The 24,255-nt window shown below is 39.3% G+C and overlaps 1 protein-coding gene across 1 annotated transcript in view; it reads right to left on the minus strand.

Moving 5' to 3' along the window:
• Positions 1-5,022: 5,022 nt before the first annotated feature.
• LOC133515538 (apoptosis-resistant E3 ubiquitin protein ligase 1) overlaps positions 5,023-24,255 on the minus strand; it is a 97,459-nt gene continuing 78,226 nt past the window's right edge. Inside the window, exons 3-19 of the mRNA XM_061848087.1 lie at positions 23,284-23,492; positions 22,162-22,301; positions 21,944-22,084; positions 21,546-21,654; positions 21,255-21,433; positions 19,793-19,915; positions 19,331-19,409; positions 18,772-18,968; positions 18,383-18,544; positions 17,803-17,980; positions 17,255-17,400; positions 16,459-16,602; positions 15,985-16,158; positions 8,171-8,323; positions 7,358-7,552; positions 6,868-7,047; positions 5,023-6,267 (exon numbers count right to left, since the gene is read on the minus strand). Of these exons, the coding sequence (XP_061704071.1) occupies positions 6,877-7,047; positions 7,358-7,552; positions 8,171-8,323; positions 15,985-16,158; positions 16,459-16,602; positions 17,255-17,400; positions 17,803-17,980; positions 18,383-18,544; positions 18,772-18,968; positions 19,331-19,409; positions 19,793-19,915; positions 21,255-21,433; positions 21,546-21,654; positions 21,944-22,084; positions 22,162-22,301; positions 23,284-23,492 (2,500 nt within the window). The 3' untranslated portion in view covers positions 5,023-6,267; positions 6,868-6,876. The remainder of the gene's footprint in view (positions 6,268-6,867; positions 7,048-7,357; positions 7,553-8,170; positions 8,324-15,984; positions 16,159-16,458; positions 16,603-17,254; positions 17,401-17,802; positions 17,981-18,382; positions 18,545-18,771; positions 18,969-19,330; positions 19,410-19,792; positions 19,916-21,254; positions 21,434-21,545; positions 21,655-21,943; positions 22,085-22,161; positions 22,302-23,283; positions 23,493-24,255) is intronic.

Genomic DNA, 24,255 nt, shown 5'->3' on the forward strand with positions numbered 1-24,255 from the left:
TTGTCGTATATTTATATTAATTGTAAATCAGGATCGAAATTATATAATAGTATATTAATTAAGTACAGTTGGTTGGTTTTTACCCTATTTCCTAATGGAAGAGCGGGGTCTCCCGACACAAGTATTTGTTATACTTAATTGGTTAGGTAGATTCCAGCCCTTTTATGTTTTGTGTATTAAATAAATAAATATTATAGGATATTATTACACAAATTGACTAAATTCCACTGTAAGCTCAATAAGGCTTGTGTTGAGGGTACTTAGACAACGATATATATATATATAATATATAAATATTTATAAATACTTAAATACATAGAAAAGACTCAGGAACAAATATCCATGCTCATCACACGAATAAATGCCCTTACCAGGATTTGACCCCGGGACCATCGGCTTCATAAGCAGGGTTACTACCCACGAGGCCAGACCTACTTTACTCTTTGGCCAGACCGGTCGTCAAAATTATGTGTGTGTGTGTGTGTGTGTGTATTATAAGTTAAACCAAGTAACTATTTTGTATTAAATTTGTATTGTAGTCAGGTGTCTAAAGCGCTTTAATTAATCTAGCGATACAGAGGCAAATGAATTAATAGATGAATAATCTAATTGGTTCGCAACAAGTCTTCTAGCTCGTCATAAACATTTTATTTAACTTGCAATGTACCTATGTATGTACGGGTCAAATCTTGCAAGTTAAATTTGACCCACTTCCTGGTTTTCGATGAAGCTGAAAATTTACATACATATGTAAGTCGGGTCTCAATGCAATATTATGGTACAGTCAGCGTCAAATACTTTGTAGCAACCAAAGTAGCCAAATAGTTCGGTACACCATATATTTAGTATGGTGTACCGAACTATTTGGCCACTTTGACTGCTACAAAGTATTTGACGCTGACTGTACACCATATATTTAGTACGGTGTACCGAACTATTTGGCCACTTTGACTGCTACAAAGTATTTGACGCTGACTGTACCATCGAGCAGTGATAAAACAACGCAACCTAATTGTGTTTGGGATTTTAGAATCGTCTCGATGAGTATTACTTGCCTGTGGAAAGAAAAGTACAGTCAGCAATAAAAGCTTGTACCAAAAATGTTTTTTTTTTTGCCGAAAACTTATTTACATTACATATGGTGTTAAACATTGTACAATTCACGTGCGAATAGGTAATTCCCAACTCGTATCGATTTAAAACACTCCTTTTGATTTAAAACACTCGTTGCGAATTTCCTACTTTTCGTACTTATATCGTAATGTACTATTTACAGTGCATATGCTCTGATACCGTATATTTGTGTGGATCCACATAGGCACAGAAAGTACTATTTTTCGAAATTATGCGGGAAAGTTAGCGGAGAGAGTAGGTATATGTGTAAAAACCACCCGTCAATCACAAACTAGATGTACCTATACAATATGTCAATAGCAAAATACTTCAGTACCAAATTAACGTCCATACTTTCAGCATACTTATTTAACCAATTGTTTAAATGTAAATAAACAATAAAAACCAGGTACCACAATAATACATTGCTAAGATTAATATTGCACACAAGACCTGATAATACAAAATTATGATAGGTACCTATTACAAATTACAATCAAACAAAAGCAAACAAGACTTGCGATTTCCTGATGACCTTAATTGTGAAAACTAGGTATATATCAGAAAAAAAACTTGTCCAGCAGAAACCAACGGAGGACTAAATGTAAAGATATAAATAATAATCTGTTAAATAATGTATATTTTTAGACTAGATAATCTAGATAGACTCTGAAAATGGAGTTTACAGTTTTGTTTAGGCCTCTCGTTATTTGTACTAATGAATAAAAAATGTACCGTAACGTAATGTGTCATCCCAATTGCACTAAGTAAGCATTGCGCTATATTCGACCGTATTTTGCTCTCATATTACTCCCGTTTCATCACACTTGCTCGTAAACAGTGTTATAGTACGCCAGCAAACTGAGATGATGCAATGTAATGAGCTAATGAGCTATATTATGGCCAGCCGTAAGTTTTTTTTAAATTTAATTATGCCCACGTGCATATGGGGCATACAACACAAATACTCTTTATTGCACACATCAATAAAAAACAATACAGAGAGAAAACAGCAACAGTAGAGGTAAACAACAGGCGGTCTAATGTTTTTTTCAACGAGGGGGTAAGTGAAGTCTTGGATACTAGGGTGGTAATTCCCGACAGCCGGAGGCTGTAGGGAATTAAAGACCCGAGCTTGCAATATCCTTACCCCCGGAGTTGCACATAATGTTTTTCATCACAATAGCGAAGAAAAAACTAAATATTAAGCGAAATAATTCATAAGTACGGTGAGATATCAAACATTCGTCTGCCATTTTGTAATTTCTAGGCAGGTGAGGCATCGAAGGCACAGACCTGTTCGGTATTCCCTAGAGAGTTATAGCTTTTTTTTTCACAATCCATAACTCCCACGCGAACAAAATAGGCCTTTGTCCTTCAGCACACCTGCATGAAATGAGATCTTTTTCGAGCAAATGTGACGAAAATAAGTTTTTCTTTTTTATGTACTTTATGTACTTATATAAATATTTAATTTGATTTTCATCACACTTGCTCGTACATAAATATCACCGTATTTAAGAATTATTTCGCTTAAAATCTAGTTTTTTACTCACAAGTGTGATGAAAACATTGTGTGTGCTACGGGCGATACAAGAAATGACAAGAATTAAGAACTCGTGTTAATTAGCCCTGGCTTTCGGCTTCAGGCTTAACACTTGTTCGTCAATTCTTGTTTACCGTCCTTAATACACAATGTACTATATTTTTATAGCCGTTTTTTAAATATTTTTACACAATTTTCAATCATGGCTGAATGCCGGATGGGTGTACCTTCGATGCCTAACCTGTCAAAAAATGACAATATGGCGGACGAATGCCTTAGTTAAGAACTATTTCGCAAAAAATTTATTTTCTTCACAAATGTGCCGAAAAACATTGTGTGTTACTCCGGGCGAAAGAAAATTGCCCTCGTTTGTAATATCTCACTAACCCCCCTCCTTGCACATTGTACTATAATGCACTAAGACTAAGAAACCAAGTTAATTTGAAACAAAGGACTAATTAATACTCAATACTATAATCAATATGATATGAGTATAAACACCATTATTAATAGTGCGTGACACATACAACGAACTGCGCTACATACAACCTATTAAAATAATAACCGGCCAAGAGCATGTCGGGCCACGCTCAGTGTAGGGTTCCGTAGTTACTCTTCCGTCACAATAAGCTAAACTGGAGCTTAAAGTATAGTAAATTGTTAACCAAGGGATGAAACGGTACCTTCACCCGAGTTAAACAAATAGGCAAATTTGCATAATCAGTACCTAATTAAAGTAAGTCTTTTTACTATGAAGGGAAAACTTTTTGCGATAACTCAAAAACAGCGAAACTGATCATGTCCGCTATAGTTTTCATTTAATGTCTTTCTTAAGCTCTACTTCCACGATTTTTTCATATTTTTTGGACCTATGGTTCAAAAGTTAGAGGGGGGGGACACGTTTTTTTTTTCTTTCGGAGCGATTATCTCCGAATATATTCACTTTATCAAAAAATGTTGCTTGAAAACCCCTATTAGTTTTGAAAGACCTTTCCAACGATACCCCACACTCTAGGGTTGAAGCGAAAAAAAAATTTCACCCCCACTTTACGTGTAGGGGAGGTACCCTAAAAAAAATTAAATTTTTAGATTTTATTGTACGACTTTGTCGGCTTTATTGATTTATATATCCATGCCAAATTTCAGCTTTCTAGCACTAACGACCACGGAGCAAAGCCTCGGACAGACAGACAGACAGACAGACAGACAGACAGACAGACGGACATGGCGAAACTATAAGGGTTCCTAGTTGACTACGGAACCCTAAAAAGCGACTTCTGTGCAGATTATTGTGTCGCACACGATTTATGGCACGATTTATGGTACGAAGTGCGTCGACCGTAGAAGCTTAAAAGAAGAAGAATTAAAAAAAATTAAATACGTCCGTCTGGGCGTCCCAGATACCGCTGGAGCGACGAAGTCCTAAAAGACCTGTTCGCCCTCGGAATACCCAACTGGCGTGAAGTGGCGCAGGATAGGGCAGAGTGGCGCTCTCTTGTGTCAGAGGCCAAGATCCTGTTTGGGTCACTGAGCCAGTGAAGAAGAAGAAGAAGAAGAAGAAATATACGCAACAAAAAAATATAAACATCAGTATTTTAAAGTCGAGGGAGTATTTTTTTTTTTAAACATAATTCCCGCGGGAACAATATAGGCCTTTGTCCTTCAGAACACCTGCATGAAAAATGATGTCATGATAGATGTTTTTTGAGCAAGTGTGATGAAAATAAATGATTCCATCCTACCGCATCGTTCACTTTAAACGCATTTAATACCTACATAGGTAAGTATAATATTATAACAAAATTCATGCTCCTTGTGCCTCCGGCTTGTGGTCGTGTTTGCCGCTCCCGTATTGGCCTACACAGCCATGAAAAGCGCTGCCGCCCTACCTGACACTGTTTGAATAGTCTGTAATAGACTCAAAGGCCAAATATATACACATTTTAGGAAGACCACTGGGCTCCCAGGGCTGTCGATTAAATAAATAAAGATAATATTGTGACTGTAAATAAGTATTCATTAGTACGTAACTCGTCAAATGCCCAATACAATAAGGCTACAAGAACGGTATCTACAGATGTGGGCGGACACTTGACAAATTAGGTTTTCACTGCGCTATTGGATTTTTCCGATAGCGTTAGACGAATATTACCATTTTAATCGATATTTTTCGGTCAGTTTCCAGAAATATTTTACATACTTTACACTTTATATCGATTTCTAAAATGCAATTCTACAACATTTACTGTTCATATACCTACATTATACATTTCATGATAGATGACAATATGGCGTGGTTACTTTATTGTCACTTACTTATCAATTCCTCGTCCTTATGGACTATGCTTTAGGCAGGACTCGCGTTGTATACCTTATGTTAAATTGGGGTTTGCCTCTTGGCTTATTAAAGATAAAAAATAAATATTGCACAAACATTTGGTTTAGGCTGCAGTTACTACACAAAATAATTTACTAAATAAAAGTGCTAACTAGTGACAAAACCAAGGAACACAAAAAAACGTAACTTACGATTATAGACGGTGTATAACAACCCGCCATGTCTTAGTAATCTAATATTGCACTTAGGTTTAAAGACACAATTACGAATATGACGCAGACAACAACCTTACTAGATATAACATATTAGTAGCATAAAAGTATCTAATATTTTGCTTTGAACATCGATCGAAATCTGTATGTTCGATTTTTCGTTTTCTTAAATAATTGGTCTAATTGTATACTCCAAAATCTGAAACCTGATACTCCTTAGGTACATTCGGTACAATATATAACTCAGGCTGCTATGTACACGGTGTAACGCGAGGAACTCGAAAGATTTTAACCACGCACTTCTGAGGCCAAAAGAAGGAAAAAATGTAATTAAGTAAATTTCGCCAAAAAAAAATTGTTTTTTTCAAAAATTGTGTGTTTGTGAATGTATTTGTACATAAAAAGTTCATGTGATGGTAAAACTGGCACTGAAAATATTGACAAACCTAGTTTTTGCACAGGTTACTAATCACTTTTGACATTCTATCAATAAAGATATTTAGACTACGCCCCATAATGGATATCATCGCCATCAAAAAGGCGTTTTGGACTAAGTGAACTAAGTCACTATAAAAAGATGTGTATTTTTAATTGATATTAACTCTGAAACTAGGCGAAATCCAAAAAAGTTTATATGACATTTTAGTGTCTAAATGTGATCAGGAAAACACCGTTAAAATCCTTCGGTTTCCTCGAGTTGCACCGCGTATATTAGACGATACCTTCGTGCTTTTTGTAATCATTTTTACTAATTTTCACAACTTAGATACTGCACTAGTTTTTATTACCTTTTCACAACCTACGTTATTTACGACAGCGCGACCACACACAACTAGCATTTGCATAAACGTAAAATATCACGTAAAATACGTATATAATGGTATATATAAAATTAGATGCCAAAAATATCTAAGCATAAAATACGCAAAAACTCAAAGTCTTTGAGACGTGACTAGAAATAAGTAAATACAAGGTGACAAGGCAGCACTACTCCAGGCTTCGCTCGCTCTTCTCCTCAATATCCAGTAACATTCAGCTCCAATGTCCTTAAAGTTATCCTGGAAATACAAGAAAGACATATCTTCATCATCTTTCTCGCGTTATCCCTTGGCTTCTTGCCACGGCTCATTAGAGCCTGGGGTTCGCTTGGCAGCTAATCCCAAAAATTGGCGTAGACACTAGTTTTTACGAAAGCGACTGCCATCTAACCTTCCAACCCAGAGGGTAAACTTAGGCATTATTGGGATTAATCCGATTTCCTCACGATGGTTTCCTTCACCGAAAATGATATTTCGTACATAAGTTCCGAAAAACTCATTGGTACAAGTTAGGGCTCGAACCCGCGACATCCGGATTGAAAGTCGCACACGCTTACCGCTAGGCCACCAACGCATCATAAGAAAGACATATAAGTTTAAATTTTGTCCATACGATACGGGGCTACTGCATCGGTGACGTAATTAGAATTTTTATATGGTTCAACCAATTGACTCCAAATAATATAAAAGCCAGAAATGAGAGTAAACATTGCACATTCCAACAGCGCGCTCAAAATACCCAGTGGTAAGGTGGCACGTGACAACTCATACTGCTCGTGCTAGTCGTAGTCGGACAGGCTGAGCGTTGTGTATCCCTAGGGAGGTATGGTATCGTAGTACCTCACTAGCTCAGATCATGCCAAAGCCCTCGCCGCCCTCGTTGATGGCCCACAGCAGCGCGTGCACGAGCTGCTCGTACGAGTCGTAGTCGGGCAGACACAGCTGGTTGAAGCACGTGTGCGCCGTGGGCAGTGCACCGAACGTTGGTGCCGCCGTTATCTGGAAGCGAGGGTTCAGCTCCTGCGGCAATACGATTTTTTTTACATTAGGACATTAAAAATACGACATGACCGTTGGATTGGTAGTACAGAAAAATATCGTAAATAAAACCGGGCTACTCCCGGGATTCCCCTGCGCTAATTCTTGGGATTAGTTGCTCCCCAGGCTCCCATGAACCGACGCAAAAAAGCTGGAACAACGCTAGCTGATGATTCTCGTCCCTTGAATACTTTGAAACGCTTGCTCTCCTATTACTTACATTTTGTAACTGCCGACCGATCGCCGCCTATGTAACGTCTTACTTAGAATTTAAACAGACGGGGAGTTGTACCTGAAAGCCGGCAGGCGGCAGCTGCGAGCAGCCCGTGGTGAACTGCAGCAGCCGCGCGCGCTCCTCCGCGCTGAAGTTGGCGACGGCGGCCCAGAACCAGCCCAGCAGGCGCTCCCAGCTGCGCCCGGAGCCCGCCACCAGCGCGTGCGCGCGCCAGTCCGCCACCGACACCTCGCCCGTGCCGCACACCAACAGCTGGAAATGTTCACAGAATACTTATCTATCGTTAACGACACTTAAAACCGTGTTGGTGATTGACAAACTTGACTTTGGGTTTAAGGAAGTAAATTTTATTATATAATTTCTTAGAGAAATGGATTACGAGATGTACGAGTTAATTACATGACCGAGTTTAATTACGTGGGAGTAGGTATTCGTCTGGGCTTAGAGGGTTACGATAAGTAGTAAAAATACAATTAACCGACGAAGTGGTTACCTCGAGCTCGTTCTCGTCGAAAATTGCCAGCAGGTCGTCGGGCACGAGTAGCGTGAGGCCGCGCAGGAACGCTTCAGTTTTGGGCCGATAGATCTGACCAATAACCAATTGCTTTTGCTATTTGTAGAGTGGTTACCTTGAGCTCATTCTTGTCGAAGATTGCCAGTAGGTTGTCAGGCACGAGTAGCGTGAGGCCGCGCAGGAACGCACCGGTTTCGGCCCGACAGATCTGACTCACAACCAAGTGCTTTTTGCTGTTTGTAGAGTGGTTACCTTGGGCTCGTTACCGTCGAAGACGACGAGCAGGTTGTCGAGTACGAGCAGCCACTGTCTTACACTTCTTCACTTCAATTCTTATGTATCTGAAGAGTGGTTACCTCGAGCTCGTTCTCGTCGAAGATGGCGAGTAGGTTGTCGGGCACGAGCAGCGTAAGGCCGCGCAGGAACGCGTCGGTTTCGAGCCTACAGCGCGTCGCCAGCCGCCATTGCGCTAGCGCGTCCAAGTATTTCATTTTTGTGCTGTTCGTTACCTGCCCAACAAATAAACGATCAAGTCTCGGTAGTTAAAAAAAGCGGATCTCCTCGGTCATTATAATACTCTAGCAACCGGGGTTTTTTATTTATTTAATTAGGAAACAAACAGGGTTGCCAAGTAGATATAGACGGCCGAGCGTAGCGAGGTCGGGTAGGGATACTCGGCCGGCAACCCCGTTTCTTGCCGAGATTTGTGCAATGAAATAATAATAAAAATAGGATGATGATGATTGTTTCATATCCTATAGGTTATTCAGTGCGTTGGGGTATTGAAGGGGAACAAAAATGTGATTATTTTGGCGCTACGACGCACGCCATTAATAACTATAGAATAGGATAGAATAATATTTATTCAGACAACACATCAATTATTACAAAGAAGAAAATACATTAACAACAACAAGAAATAAAAAAAGAACAGTGGAAGTTGAAGAATACAGAACAGATAAGGATGTGAGGTGTGATGTGCGCTGCGACGCACGGTTTAGTTTAGGAGATACAGCCCAAAAAATATAATTTAAATTTAAAATATTTTTTTCAGTCATGCAGAAATCTTTATTTAAAACCGTGCGTTGTAGCGCAAAAATAATCAAATTTTGTTCCTCTTTTGACAACCCTGAAATAATAATAAAAATACACAACAAAGAAAAAAAAGAAAACAAGAAAAAAAGCATAATGGCATAATTTTGCTTATAGGTTTTTATGGTTGAATGCCAAGACGTGTCACAATTTGACGTTTAAAAACAAAAGAAGGTTGCCTTACAGGCCTAGGTGTGTAAGGCTGTATGAATTTCCTTTACATATCATCTTCACTCATCACACCGGATATCTAGTGTTTCCGGACCTATTTTTTTTTATTTGAAGTAAGTCATGTCAACATTTCATTGCAAGTTTGAAAAAATATAATATACCTACTGATATTCATAACAAGTCGAAACAGGGCTTGATCGACACTGCCCATAAATAGGAAAATACACAAAAGTAACTAGATATAGATGCACCATTAGGAAATTACCTAAGTCATGCTTACAAACATACATACGTTGCATATGACTATACAACAATGACAGTTACACTGATTGCTATGGGAAAATTGGGCTCCGCAGACGAGACTATAATTATCTCGATTTATAAAATTAACATTATAATCTTGACAGGCTCGCCTAAAGAAAGTATTTCTGGCGAAATTAGTATTACAAAAACTGATATGGAACGTTTGGGGGTGGCGCGAGCTATACTACTAAAGGGTCTAGCAGGCTAAGCGAACAGAGGTGCCCCCAACGACGGATTTGGTCATTCTTTCAGGTGGTGTACTGGCAAGTCCTAAAAACACTCTATGCTTAATATCAGTCCTCGATCTTCTTTTGTTTTCGAGTTATTCAGGATAATGTAAAATAATCAGCGTATCATTGAAAGTGGCATATTTTGTAAACTGTTCAAGTTAGATTAACGAAACAAAATTATATTTGACAATAATAAAATAGGCTACAAAATACACATTTTTAACCCACGTCATGTACTTATACTTCATTGTGTATAAAAACATTTTATTTTTCTTCAGATTTATTTTTTTACTTTTCGCGGAGGTACACCTCCAGAAAAAATATGCATGAATAGCCACTAGTACCCGCTACATACCCATATAAAAATATTTGCGTAAATCTTCGTGCGTCATGTCAAAAAAAAAAAAACGAATAAGTAGTTAGGAGCATATGTAAACAAAGTACTAGTGCAGGGTGTAGATAAGTTAGTATGTAGGTGTGTAACCTTTTCTTATAAACCTATTTATAATGCATCGACGATGACATGTCAACGTTGATAACATTTGACACATATTCTAGCTGCATATGTTTTATTTACATTTTGTGTTAGAAAATGGATAACACTAAGAGTAAGTCTTGTGAAAAAACATTAAAAAATATTGAAACATCATATATTTGATTTCAAACGATAACTCTTGCTCTATTGTTCGTAGAACTCAGGAGTTCTCGGTCCTAAATCAAGCGAGGGAGCCAGAAAAAACTTAACTTTAATAATATATATGTCTGTGCCTTGTTAAATTATATCAGCATAACACGTGTGAAGTAGCGAGCATATCATTGTATTAAAAAATAATTAATAATTGTAATGAATGGTCTCAGAGATGTCTTTTTTGTGTCAGGAACTCTTCGTTATCACGTGACAAGGCAATACTGACTGACTGACTGCCATATCAACGCACAGCCTAAACAGCTGGTTCTAGAGATTCCAAATTTGGCATGTAGGTTCTTTAGAAGGTCTAGGGGTGCAATAAGAAAGGATTTTTCAAAATTCACTATATGGTGTCTAAGTCTAAAAATCAACATAGGTAGTTTATCGGGTCGCTGATTACGAAAATAACAGCGATTTTAAAATCTAACGAGGTGGACGTGAAATACAAATCCCCTGTTGGGGTGCGATGGGGTTGATATTACTAAATATCAATATGGGTGTCGTTTTTATGGTTTTTTGGGACGTTATTTACGAAACAGACAGAATTATTTTAAAATTTAATATTGTGGACGTGAAAAATGTTGAAAGTATTTTTGCCATAAAAGAAGAAACTGACTGACTGATTGACTGACATATCAACGCACAGCCTAAACCGCTGGTTTTAGAGATTCCAAATTTGGCACGAAGGTCCTTTACCAGGTCTAGGGGTGCACTAAGAAAGGATTTCTCAAAATTAACCCCCTAAGGGAGTGAAATGCGGTTCCAAAGTTTGTACGGGGAAACAAGATTAGTTAGACTATTTTATTCGAAACTTTACAAGAGTATTCCTAACAATAAATGAGTAAACACGTGTTTCAGGATTTTTGAGAATTCAACACCTAAAAGGGGGAAATATGGTGTCTAAATCTAAAAATCAACATGGGTATTATTTCTATGGTTTATCGAGTCGCTGATTACGAAAATAACAACGATTTTAAAATCTAACGACGTGGACGTGAAATACAAGTCCCCTGTTGGGGTGCGATGTGGTTGAAATGACTAAATATCAATATGGGTGTCGTGTTATGGTTTGGATTATGGTTTTTTGGGACGTTATTTACGAAAATGACAGAATTATTTTAAAATGTAATATTGTGTACATGAAAAATGTTGAAAGTATTTTTGCCATAAAAAAAGAAACTGACTGACTGATTGTTTGACATATCAACGGACAGCCTAAACCGCTGGTTTTAGAGATTCCAAATTTGGCACGTAGGTCCACTAAGAAAGGATTTTTCAAAATTAACCCCCTAAGGGGGTGAAATGGAGTTCCAAAGTTTGTATGGGGAAGCAAGATTAGTTAGACTATTTTATTCGAAACTTTACAAGAGTATTCCTAACAATAAATGAGTAAACACGTGTTTCAGGTTTTTTGAAAATGAAATAAGGAAATATGGTGACTAAGTCTAAAAATCAACATGGGTATTATTTCTATGGTTTATCGGGTCGCTGATTACGAAAATAACGATTGTAAAATCTAACGAAGTGGGCGCCATGTCCATGTCCATAAATAAGTCGCAGGGGCAAACTCTAAAATTCGCCGGAGTAGACCTAGGACAGGACTGTCTCTCCCGCGGTCAGTTCTATTTATGTAGCGTGCTCCCGTGTAAGTTCACCTCAAAGTTTGGTTCTATTGCAAAAAATGTTGTTCATAAGAAAGTACTTTAACAAGTATAAAGTTGTTGAAGACTTTATGCATTTTTCAGAACATGATTCTAAATCTAATACTCGTAATAATCGCGGACAAACATACATAATACCTAAGTTCATGCGTTCATACAAACATACAGGTCAAACTGAGAACCTTTTTTTTGCTTAGTACGTGGGCGAAGCCGCGGGCAAAAACTAGTAGCTTATAAAATTTTCAGTATAATATTATTTTTATTTGTTGCGTAGAGCAGGTATCGTTGTGCAGGTGTTGTACAGAACAATTGTTTCATCCAGAGAATCAAACATTTGCTTGGCGAGAGTCAGTAAGTTTCTCTCGTATTTTGTTACACTCGGGCATGTGATTTCACTAAAATGGACCACTCTTTTGTAAAAATTGGACGCAGTGACCCAATTATGAATAGAATAGAATAAAATTTATTCAGGACGCTTGAACAACAAAAAATTTACAATAACATGTCATAAAACGGGTTAAAACGTTACTGAAAAGGTTTCCACTCAGCTTGGTGTCAAGGTACCTTTTGCATACCTTGACGCTGGTCTTCCGTGGAAGCCCTTCCTTTATCTGAGTCTACTAACAAAATCATAAAATAGACGGGATGATAATCTCTTAGCACCTTGTTAACTGCATCTGTCGCTTCCTTAGATCTGCATTCAAACAAGGAACGCAATATGCATTAACATTCGTAAAAAATGTAGTCACCTGAACAAAAACATTCGGAACAAGAATGTCATATTTCCATAAAAAACTGGTGCGTAAATATGGCTTTATTCGCTTGCTCCTTAAAACCCAGGGCTGACAACATGGAATAATTAATACGCATTTTTAAGAGACTTCAAGATTTCAAAAGAGGAGCTAATCAATTCGGTTGCATGTTTTTTTTTTTTTTTTTTTTTTTTTTTTTTTATGTTTGTTACTCCATAACTCCGTCATTTTTGAGCCGATTTTGAAAATTATTTTTTTGTTTGAATTTATATATATATACAGATTGGTCCCGTTTTTGTCAAAACTCAGTTCTGATGATGGGATCCATGAGGAATCGAGGGAACTCTTCAAATGCGAAAGGCATACATATAGTGATTTTTGTGTTTTCTGTAACAAATCAAGCATTTACATTTTAAAAAGTGACATTTGATGAAGTGGGACTGCTGATGATGATTAGAATGGAACTCTTCAACAACGCATAGTACACGTTTGGCGATTTCTCCTCTTCGTTGTGTTTGTTAAGTAAATGAAATTTTCAAAACAAATTTTTGTCAAGTTCGAGTTCTGACGATGGGGTCTATTAGGAATCGACGGAACTCTTAAAATATGAAAGGCATACATATAGTGATTTTTGTATTTTCTTTGACAAATCAAGCAATTACATTTAAAAAAGTGACATTTGATGAAGTGGAACTGCTGATGATGATCAGAATGGAACTCTTCAACGACGCATAGTACATGTTTGGCGATTTCTCCTCTTCGCTGTGTTTGTTAAGTAAATTAGATTTTCAAATCAAACGTTTGTCAAGTTCGAGTTCTGACGATGGGGTCCATGAGGAATCGAAGGAACTCTTCAAATATGAAAGGCATACATATAGTGATTTTTGTATTTTCTTTACCAAGTCAAGCATTTACATTTAAAAAAGTGACATTTGATGAAGTGGAACTGCTGATGATGATCAGAATGGTACTCTTCAACGACGCATAGTACAGGTTTGGCGATTTGTCCTCTTCGCTGTGTTTGTTAAGCAAATTCGATTTTTGTCAAGGTCGAGTTCTGACGATGGGGTCCATGGGGAATCGAGGGAACTCCTCAAATGTTAAGGGCATATATATATATAGTGATCTTAGTATTTTCATTAACAAATCAAGTATTTATATTTGTAGAAGTGACATTTGATGAAGTGGAACTGCTGATGATGAACAGAACGGAACTCTTCAATGATGCATAGTTCACATTTGGCAATTTGTTCTCTTTGCCAAGCAGTTAGGTTTTCAAGGCACATTTATATATTTTTATCCTATTTAGTTTTTTTAATAATTATCTGGTGCTTTATTTCATGCATGGTGTGAAATAATTTATCTTAAATACAGCCGAATACCCTATTGCGGGTATCTTACCAGTCAACCATAGGGCAAATCTGAAATGTGTCAAGGTGGGTGCAGTGGCAAAAAAAAACATGTTACCTCCTTTTCTACATAATTAGGCGTAGGACGCTGTCTTTTTAATTACATAGTATGAAATCTACAATCAACAATAATTCTTTCACCGGTCTCCCTCATTGAAGTCGGTTTTTTTTTCTTAAAAAATATTTATTCTTTATTAGTCCCTTTATTAGATATATAAAACTTTATTGAATAACTTTAAAATCATAGTCTCTAGAGACAATTAACTATGTAACCGAAGTTATGGCTAGACGAGGTACATGCAAATATCCTTACTTTTTTCGTTTTTATAATTTTAGCTATGGAAGTCCGATTTCAGGACAAACTCACCCGTATCGATTCCCCCATTTTCAACCGGTACTCGCTCTTGGACAGGTATATCTCGGGGTAAACTTGGATATCAAAATAGTGCGTCTCCACCATATGGCTGGGCGAGTCGTACACGTCCTACGCGTTGTATATGTCCGGCACGGACTCTGCCATATCCAGGTCCGTTACCAACAGGTATTTTATCTTGAGCAGGTATATCTCGGGGTAAACTTACCCGTATTGTCGAGCCGTTGGGTATTAAATCCTGCGTCTCCACCAAGTGGCCGGACGAGTCGTACATGTGGGCGGCAATCCTTGATGTTTGTTTATATGCATATTTTTAAATACTTAATTTTAATTAGATTTTAATAATCTAAAATCGATAGTTACGAATTAATATAAAAAATATTTGATTTAAAGGAGGCATAGTCAATTGACTGTTTAATTATAACTTTTATATGAGAAGCTGATCATGTTTAATTAAAATAATCACAATATTATTGTACTAAATAAACATTATTGTTAAATTATAACTTATCTTTAGACGATCTAGGAAATATTAATAATTGGGAATTGTATTGATAAACAACTATAGCTCAGGTGGTGTGGCGTGATCTCAGGTAGTCCTACCTGGAAGGGTAGGGCGGGAAAGTTTATTTAAGTGGTTGCATGCCTTTGGTTGATTCATTCTTATGCTAAGCCTAGACTGTGTAAGAGCTCTAATCGTGAATAAATAAACAGGTGAGTTATTAAGTGAAACGTCTGTTTCTTATCTTCTTTTCTATCCTAATGGATGAAGATGAGAATGTGTTACCACCCGATGACCATGCGGACCATACGAATAGTGGAACTTCGCCGACAGCAGCGACAACATTGCCTTAGTCTATCTTGACGATATTCTCATTATGTCTGAAACGCCCGAGGAAGGTTTGCGTAATCTTGATCTTGTCCTAAAACGATTAACTGACTCCGGTTTTTCATTAAACGTTTCGAAATGTACTTTTTTGAAAACTTCTATCGAATATCTGGGGAACATTGTAGAAAACGGGACCGTCGAGCCTAGTCAAGTTCCCCGGTACCCAGAAATGTTAAAGAATTGCGTCAATTTAATGGACTTGCTGGGTATTTTCGGAAATATGTACCGAATTTCTCAAGGATCATGATTCCCCTTTATGAACTTACTAAGAGTAACGTACCGTGGAACTGTCGCTTGACATCTTCTCCTTTGCTCACGATATTTGATCCGGATTTACCAACCGAACTCCCTACGGATGCCAGTTCTCTCGGCTATGGCTCCGTTTTAATTCAAAAAAGAGATCAAGAAGCTCACGTTATTGGGTACTATAGTAAGATGAGAATGTGTTACCACCCGATGACCATGCGGACCATACGAATAGTGGAACTTCGCCGACATACACGTCCTCCGCGTTGTATATGTCCGGCACGGACTCTGCCATATCCAGGTCCGTTACCAACAGGTATTTTATCTTGAGCAGGTACATCTCGGGGTAAACTTACCCGTATTGTCGAGCCGTTGGGTATTAAATCGTGCGTCTCCACCAAGTGGCCGGACGAGTCGTACACGTCCTCCGCGAAGTATATCTCCGGCACGGACTCGGCCGAGTCCAGGTCCGTTTCCAATAGGTACTTGATCTTGGAAAGGTACAGCTCGGGGTCGTCTTGCTCGAAATACTGTGGAAGATTTTGGAAAGTTATATTTAATATTACTGAGAAATTTGTTAATTGTAACTAAGTACGTCGCCGGCATCGCCTGCCATGCCATGCATACGTAAATAATACACCAAATCAAGAGGCCTGGGGCCCGTTTTAAGAAAGATGTTCCTTGAAATACAGGCGGAAGATTTTTTAAATACATATTATATTATTTATAAAGAATTAGTGATTTCCAGTTATATTACGATGAGCAACATGTGTACCCGCGTAAAAAAGATATGGGTAGTGAATGAGGTCAGGCAGCTATGATGAGAGCACCTTATAGTGCACGCGCAGGCCGATGATCTGCGCGAGGAAGGAGCGCGACAGGCGCGCGCGCACGAGCTGGCGGTAGCTGCCGCCCAGCGCGCTCTCGTACAGGCACTTGCCCACCAGCTTGCCCGCCAGCTCGAAGTGCTTCAGCTGAAACAACGGCAACCGTGTAATACCATTCTATACATCATGTTATATCAGGGTTGGCCACATTGTGAAAAAGTTCTTCAATACGATTATGGAAATAGTTAATAGGGGGGTTAGCATTGATTGACTTGCACGTTATCTTTTCGCGGATAAACAAAGTAATATTTTTTGTTTTAATTACTAAGATTATGATTTACATGGCAAAAAAACCGACGTTCGGATGCTAATAATTATGGTTATGAAGTTGATTATTATATTACTTATGAATATGTTTATATTAGACAAATAAATGTGGTTGTACCTTGTAACACGATAATAGATAGATTCATTTAGCTCCAACAAAGTATGCTTTGAGGTAAAGTACGGTCACGTCTGAAAATATCGATACGGACAAAGTGCCAAAAATATGTATACACTACCCTAATATATGAGCCATAAGGTCGTGTATACATATTTTTAGCACTTCGATCGTGTCGATGTTTTTAGCCGGCCGGGGCAAATAATGGAAGGCGTGAACAGCCAGACGACTCGTGGACGGGCGCGAACAGGCCGAAACGGGCATCGAACAGCGCGCCGCATAACAGTGAGAACAACTTCCGCCGGCATCCCTAATTCATTACTGACAAATACTCATATAATACACAGTCACAAGTACCTTCAGGTGCTTGGGCCGTTCGGGGTTGGGGTGCACGAGGCCGGTGGGCGAGTCGTGGAAGGGCGCGAACAGGCCGAAACGGGCGTCGAACAGCGTACCGCACAGTAGAGAGAACCACTCCCGCCTCACTCCGCCCCAGTCTACTCCTAACAAATACACCAAAAAATATAATATTGTAGTTAATTTTCCGATTTAACTATTGTGACTAACAATCATTTTAACGTTTTAAAAGTGTTTTGGAGCAAATTAAAAGTAAAATCCATCTAGATAACAGCAGTTCTAGTGAACAGTGACACTATAAGTTGGTTTTATTATTTTTATTGTTGTAACTGTAATGCGATATAGCAATATTACCTTGTTCTTCGTGGAAGGTGACGTCGCAGTTCTTCCACCAGTCGGCGATAGTAAAGTGTCGGGTGGCCTTGAGGCTGGTGGCCACGAGATCTGCCCTCGACACTCGGATGGCCAGCTTGTCATGTGATTGCAGAAAGTAGAAGAACTTCTGCTTGTTCTAATGTTTTAAAAAGTGGACGTATGTTATAAACTACCTTGTTCCCCTTGGAAGGTGACGTCGAAGTTCTTGCACCAGTCGGCCACGGTGAAGTGTCTCGTGGCCTTGAGGCTGGTGGCCACGAGATCTGCCCTCAACACTCGGATGGCCAGCTTGTCGTGCGGGTGCCGTGCGTGCGCCTTGCGAACCTCGCTGTAGAAGAAGTCCTGCTTGTTCTGTCGATACAAACACATCGTAATTCGATTACATAATCAGGATTCTATCTTAAAAGTTAGTATTCCATTTACGAATATCCACTTCATTATCAACTTTACGAATACAGCTGAATATATACATATAATAAAGTTAGTATTGGTAAAACTTTTACATCCATGATTAGAGGTGTACGTAGGTAGCTGTGCATGTTGAAGTCGCGCTATGCCGACACTATTTCTAGTCACGGCTGCACTCCTTCATGCAACAACGTGTTGGATTATATTCTTGTCAATAGGAAATGGCGCGATATTCAAAATTTGTATGGGAGCTCCATCCCTCGCACCTACATTTTTCAAATTTGCCGCCTTTATTTTCGACAAAAATTCTTGTGGCTTGCCAGAGCACAGCTGTCCCCTTCTTACCTTGAAGGTGTCCTCGCCGCCGCAGTTAGCAACGAGGAGCTGCGCGAAGGTGGCAGCGATAAGGTCGCGCTGCGCCGACACTAGCTCTACTCGCGGCTGCACTCCATCGTCTAATGCGAACGCGCCTTCTTCCGCACTGTCTTCACTTGGTTTGAGGATTAACTGGAATTGTAAGAAAGACAATAAGGAGGACGTGTCGATAAAAGGGAAATTTTCATTTACGTTTGCATATTATATTTGGAGATAACGAAACTAAATAGAAATATTACGGGGCTTTTAATCAGACTTGCACTTGCATAAGAGTGGGGCAGCGTAATACCATAACCTTCAGCTGTCAAAGAGAGGGTTCTGTTGACAGTGAGCCCATCAATTCTGGTAGAAGTCATTACCTTGGTGGAGGGGCACAGACGGAAGGCCGTGGAGCGGCGCGGGATGAAGCCGAGGATGTAGTCCTTGACGACGAGCTGCTTGCGGCTCAGGCAGCACAGCACGCGGCGCGGCTTGGCCGGGGGCGGCGCGCGGCACGCGTAGCACCACATGTGGCGTTTCGACGACATGTTGCGTTGAAGCGTTGCGGTGTCCGATGCTGCAATCATAATATACAATTATCGTTTAAGTTGTACGCTTCCAAACCTAGAGTCATAAAATCTATGGACGTAGGTTCGAGTCCCGACTCGGATTAATGGGTTTCATGGAATTTTTGAAATATATGTACAAAGTAACGCTCTTAGATGAAGGAACAAATCATGTGGAAATCGGACTAATCCCATTTCCTAGTATATGACAGTCACTAAAAAAAACGCTAATTCTCAGGATGAGGTCACCAAAGCAGAACCCATGCTCATTCACGATACAACCGGGAAAGTGCTAAGATAAGGAAGATAAATATGAAAATAGTGATATTACTACGCAAGTACGCAATCAGAAGCTCTGGTAAAAATTGCTTACCAGTTAGCACAATGCAGTCGAATTCTCCGTTATGTAGCAAAACTGATTCATAATAGATGCCAGCTCTGTACAGTCCCGCCTTTAAAACAAAAAAAATATTAGTATTGCGCTATTCTTCAAATAATGTGCTTCAAAATCAAACTCAGTTGCACTGAATGCTAAGAAATTTTCTTCGCTTTTGTTTTTTTTTAATTAAATAATCAGCTATCAAATTCGGGAGATGAGGCCTTTCAGATATCAGACTAATGAATCTACACACGTATTTATGACAACGATAATCTTTGGATACTCTTTGGCAGTTCGTTTTTAAAGTAACAAATTCCCGTTCCAAAGTCCGCTAAGAGAGTCCAAAAGTCCAGGTGGCTTAAAAGGTTGCATTACATAGTTAAGAACAAGCATATTTTGTTTAAACCTTCCAATCCACCTTCATGATATTTACGTCAGTGACGTCATAGATTTTACCTGCGGGAAGCACAGAGTCATGGAGACACGCTGGTTGACTGCATCGTACTGGAAGGCGGCCGACGAGGAGAGCTGCTCGTCCACCGCACCACCCAGCGGGCTGATCCGGATTGAAAAGCCTTCCTGCAAATATAATCATTGTCGTCTTCAAGATCAACAATAAATGTACTATTAAAATCTCACAATCAATAGACGAGCTTAAAGGGATCAGTTCGCCTCTGTACTAATGATGAGAGTTTTATTTCCTGTTTTGTTTTCATTTTTTTATAATAAAGAGTTTTGCTACTACGACGCACTTATAGCCCTCTGATACCTACATACATAACATACAAATGATTTGTATAAAATGATGATTTAAAATCTGTACTCCACTTACTCTAGACATGACTCCTGTTGTTGAATAACATCTTCATCCTGTCTTTATCCAAATAACATTATTAGACGATTTTTTTAAATACTCCGACTACTCCGATAGAAAAAAAGCGGCCAAGTGCGAGTCGGACTCGACCTATCCATAGATACCCCACACGTATGGGTTTGACGAAATTTTTTTTTTTAATTTTATTACGTTTAAAAAAAACTACTCACTAGATCTCGTTCAAACCAATTTTCGGTGGAAGTTTGCATGGTAATGCATATCATATATTTTTTTTAGATTTTTCATTCTGTTATTTTAGAAGTTACAGGGGGGGCGGGATACACATTTTACCACTTTGGAAGTGTCTCTCGCGCAAACTATTCAGTTTAGAAAAAAATGATATTAGAAACCTAAATATCATTTTTGAAGACCTATCCATAGATACCCCACACGTATGGGTTTGATGAAAAATTTTTTTTTTTTAATTTTATGACGTATTAAAAAAATAACTACTTACTAGATCTCGTTCAAACCAATTTTCGGTGGAAGTTTGCATGACAATGTATATCATATATTTTTTTAGTTTTTTCATTTTGTTATTTTAGAAGTTACGGGGGGGGGGGGGGGGGACACATTTTACCACTTTGGAAGTGTCTCTCGCGCAAACTATTCATTTTAGAAAAAAATGATATTAGAAACCTCAATATCATTTTTGAAGACCTATCCATAGATACCCCACACATATGGGTTTGATGAAAAAAGATTTTTTTAGTTTCAGTTCTAAGTATGGGGAACCCCCAAAATTTATTGTTTTTTTTTTCTATTTTTGTGTGAACATCTTAATGCGGTTCATAGAATACATCCACTTACTAAGTTTGAACAGTATAGCTCTTATAGTTTCGGAAAAAAGTGGCTGTGACATAATCGGACAGACAGACGGATCTATAAGGGTTCCGTTTTTTGCCATTTGGCTACGGAACCCTAAAAAGGAGGCTTATCGTAAGTCGGCGTGTGTTTTATTTGTTTGTGTTTAGTTTCTGCGTATCCTGATCAGCTTAGCCTTAGTTTTAGCCAGCTGGACCCTTCGCGCTGCAGTACACTGACCGCCGGCTGCGGGTGCGTGGGGTTGTCGAACTGGTCGCGCGGGTGCACGTGCAGCGCGCGCGCGTGGCCGGCGCACCACACCAGCGCGGCGCCGGCGCGCGCCACGCGCGACCTCCGCGCCTCGACGCGCCCCGCCGTGAACCAGCGCCGGTAGGGGCTGCCGCTGATATTGACGCCGCCTGCCGATTAAATATTCAATTTTACACATAGTCCACGCGGGCTGTTGTGCTTGGACTCTCGACTCGATGAAAACAGATTTATTTATATTGTATAGACAGATGAGAGCCTGACCTATGGTGACAGCGATAATGTAAACGCCGGCAGTCCGGACGGTGAATTTGACGCGCGCTGTGTGCGCTTGAGCGGGATCGCCAGACCCCAACTCGATGACTGCTGTCATCTGAAAACAGTGTCATTTCTTTTAGTAAGTCGGCTATCTCGCAAAGATACCTATTCCTTTTCACGCAATTCCTTGTCATTCAATTTCTAAGTAAAATTTAAGACACATAGCTCTCAATTCTACGATTTCGACGTTCAAAAGTATTCTTCCATTCTGGTTCCTTTCACATAATGTAGGGGTTGTCTCACACTGATTCCATTACTACTGCTCTTTGCGCTTGAAACACTGGGAAGCACCATATGAGGTGTCTTCCAGACCCTTTCCACTCAAAACCACTGTCTCTGTCTACCTTTCTTGTCCCGAGCGAGATGGTGACCGCTAGCTCGTCAGTATCACAGACTGGGTAGGGTTGTCCATTGCGCTGGTAGCACTGGACTGTGAAGCACATCGTATCTCCGACAGGGTGAGGCTCCTCCCAGCCCCATTCCACCTGAATCCAATAAACAAGACTTAATTTTTTCGTCTTAAGGCGGACCTTAGGGGTAGGTGCCTAAGGCAGATAATTACCTTACAGCTAGGCGGGTGCAAGTACTTCCCGGTGACGTACTGCAGCAACGAATGCTTGGCCTCAGGCGCCAACGAAGGCTGCGTCATGGCGGCCAACGTGACCAGCCCACACACCGACACGGATACCACCAGCATGCCACCTGAAATACACGTCTCTTTTAGTCCAGAAACATTATATAGACTGAGTACAGAATTCAGAACAAAAAAGAATTGAAGTAACAAGGTGTTGATAGGTTACTGAAACCCTTTGGTTTCGACACCCAAGTTAATATGTATTGTTGGCTGTTTTGTTTAGGACATAGTAAAGAAACTTCTTTGCAAAGCGAGGTCAAACTAGCGTGTATTTACGTGAGACGTAACGAGAAGAATTCTTTATACTTCCACGACATAACAGTACGAGTAGGTACTTTGAAATTATTAGGTATGTGTTCCGTAATGCTAATAAGTAGTATGTCCTGAATTTTAAGGTCTGATTCTCTCTCACTAAACCTTCAAAATTCGAAGAACTTTGTCACCACCCTTGCGTGATTGGTTATTTTAGGGTCATATAAGTGTAGAGGCGATTAAGGTACCTACTAAGATAAATTCATTCGCCATTTCCTTCCATCTAACCCAAATTCTCACCGGACACGGCTACCACAAGAAATACCTAAAAAGAATGAAATTTTTCACCGACGATCTCTGCTCGTGTGACGGAAACACCCCACAAACAATATACCACCTTCTACGATCATGCCCAAAATTCAGCATAGCAAGATTCAACCATGAAATCATCTGTCATAATCTCCAAATTCAACCTTACAGCCTCCAAGACCTCATTAGCAGAGAAAGTACATTGACCTCATTTTGCAAACTATCCAGGACCATAATCAACAGTCTAAAAAAGTTCAACAACACATAAAAAACAACTCATCAAAACCACACATCTTAACATGCATTACCACCATCACTTTTCATAACAACACAACATCACCCCAGTCTCACATAATTCATTAGAGATATAAAACATCCTACAGACGGTACGGATCCAGCCGCCCGTATACTTCGCGGGGACTGAACCCAAAATTTAAAACGCAAATTAAAAAAAAATGTCCTTTGAATTGTGGTTGAATTGTTACTTACCCCAAGTCCAAGCATCCTGGTGTTTACTGTTCTTAACAACCGCGCTCCAGAGGTCTGACTTGAGGGTCTGTAGCTGGTCCTTTCCGGTGGGCAGACTCTGGCGCGCCGCCGACCACGCGCCGAAGTCCTTAGGGTCTAGGACATGGCGCGCGGTGCTATCTTCTAGCCAGTACACGTCTTCGAGGGAAGACACGTCTAGGCTTAGCAATCTATGGAAATAGATTTTTTTATTAATAACTTTTCGATAATCTTCAAACAGAGACACTGGTATGGAGCTATTAGAGCGTGTTCAATAGCCAATTTAATAATAATTAAGTAGGTAGGTTTGCCTACATGTTTTTAAATTATCCATTTATATATTTAAAAAATGCTGTGCATAAGAATAAACTAGTCAAATATATTTGTCCAAAAGTAAAATTAAAGTAGTAAAATCAAAGTAGTTGGAAATGTTGCAATAACAACATTTCCAACTACTTTGAAATCGCGAATTGTGTACGTGTTTTCATTACAATATAAGCTAATTTCGTTTTCAAGTACCCCTTAAGTATATAGGTAACATAATTTTAAATTTCTTAAATTCGTTTAGTTCGTTAGTACTTGTGAGTCTTGTGACCCTCGTAATTCAGCATACTAGTTTTAATTATCTCTAGAATAGTAGAAATTCCACCTCCTGCACCTACTCATACCTAAACAATGAACTAAGTGTGCGAGTTTACCCCAGATTCACAATCACGGAACAACTTATGAAGTTAAACTAAACTCGTGTGTAATTTAGCAACAATGGTCATTCAGCGCAAGTGGGACTTTCAACTCCGCAATAACGCACAAGTGGGCCCCGGGATTATGGGCTCAGAGCTCAATTGGACGTGTTATAATGACACTTGGCGTGATATGGTAGGTATTCATAAGGCTACACGTGATAACTGAGGATGATAACTAGTACCTGTTATATTCGAAAAAAAAGATTTTACT

Source organism: Cydia pomonella, chromosome 2, assembly GCF_033807575.1.
Source record: "Cydia pomonella isolate Wapato2018A chromosome 2, ilCydPomo1, whole genome shotgun sequence".
In the NCBI taxonomy this organism is placed as follows: Eukaryota; Metazoa; Arthropoda; class Insecta; order Lepidoptera; family Tortricidae; genus Cydia; species Cydia pomonella.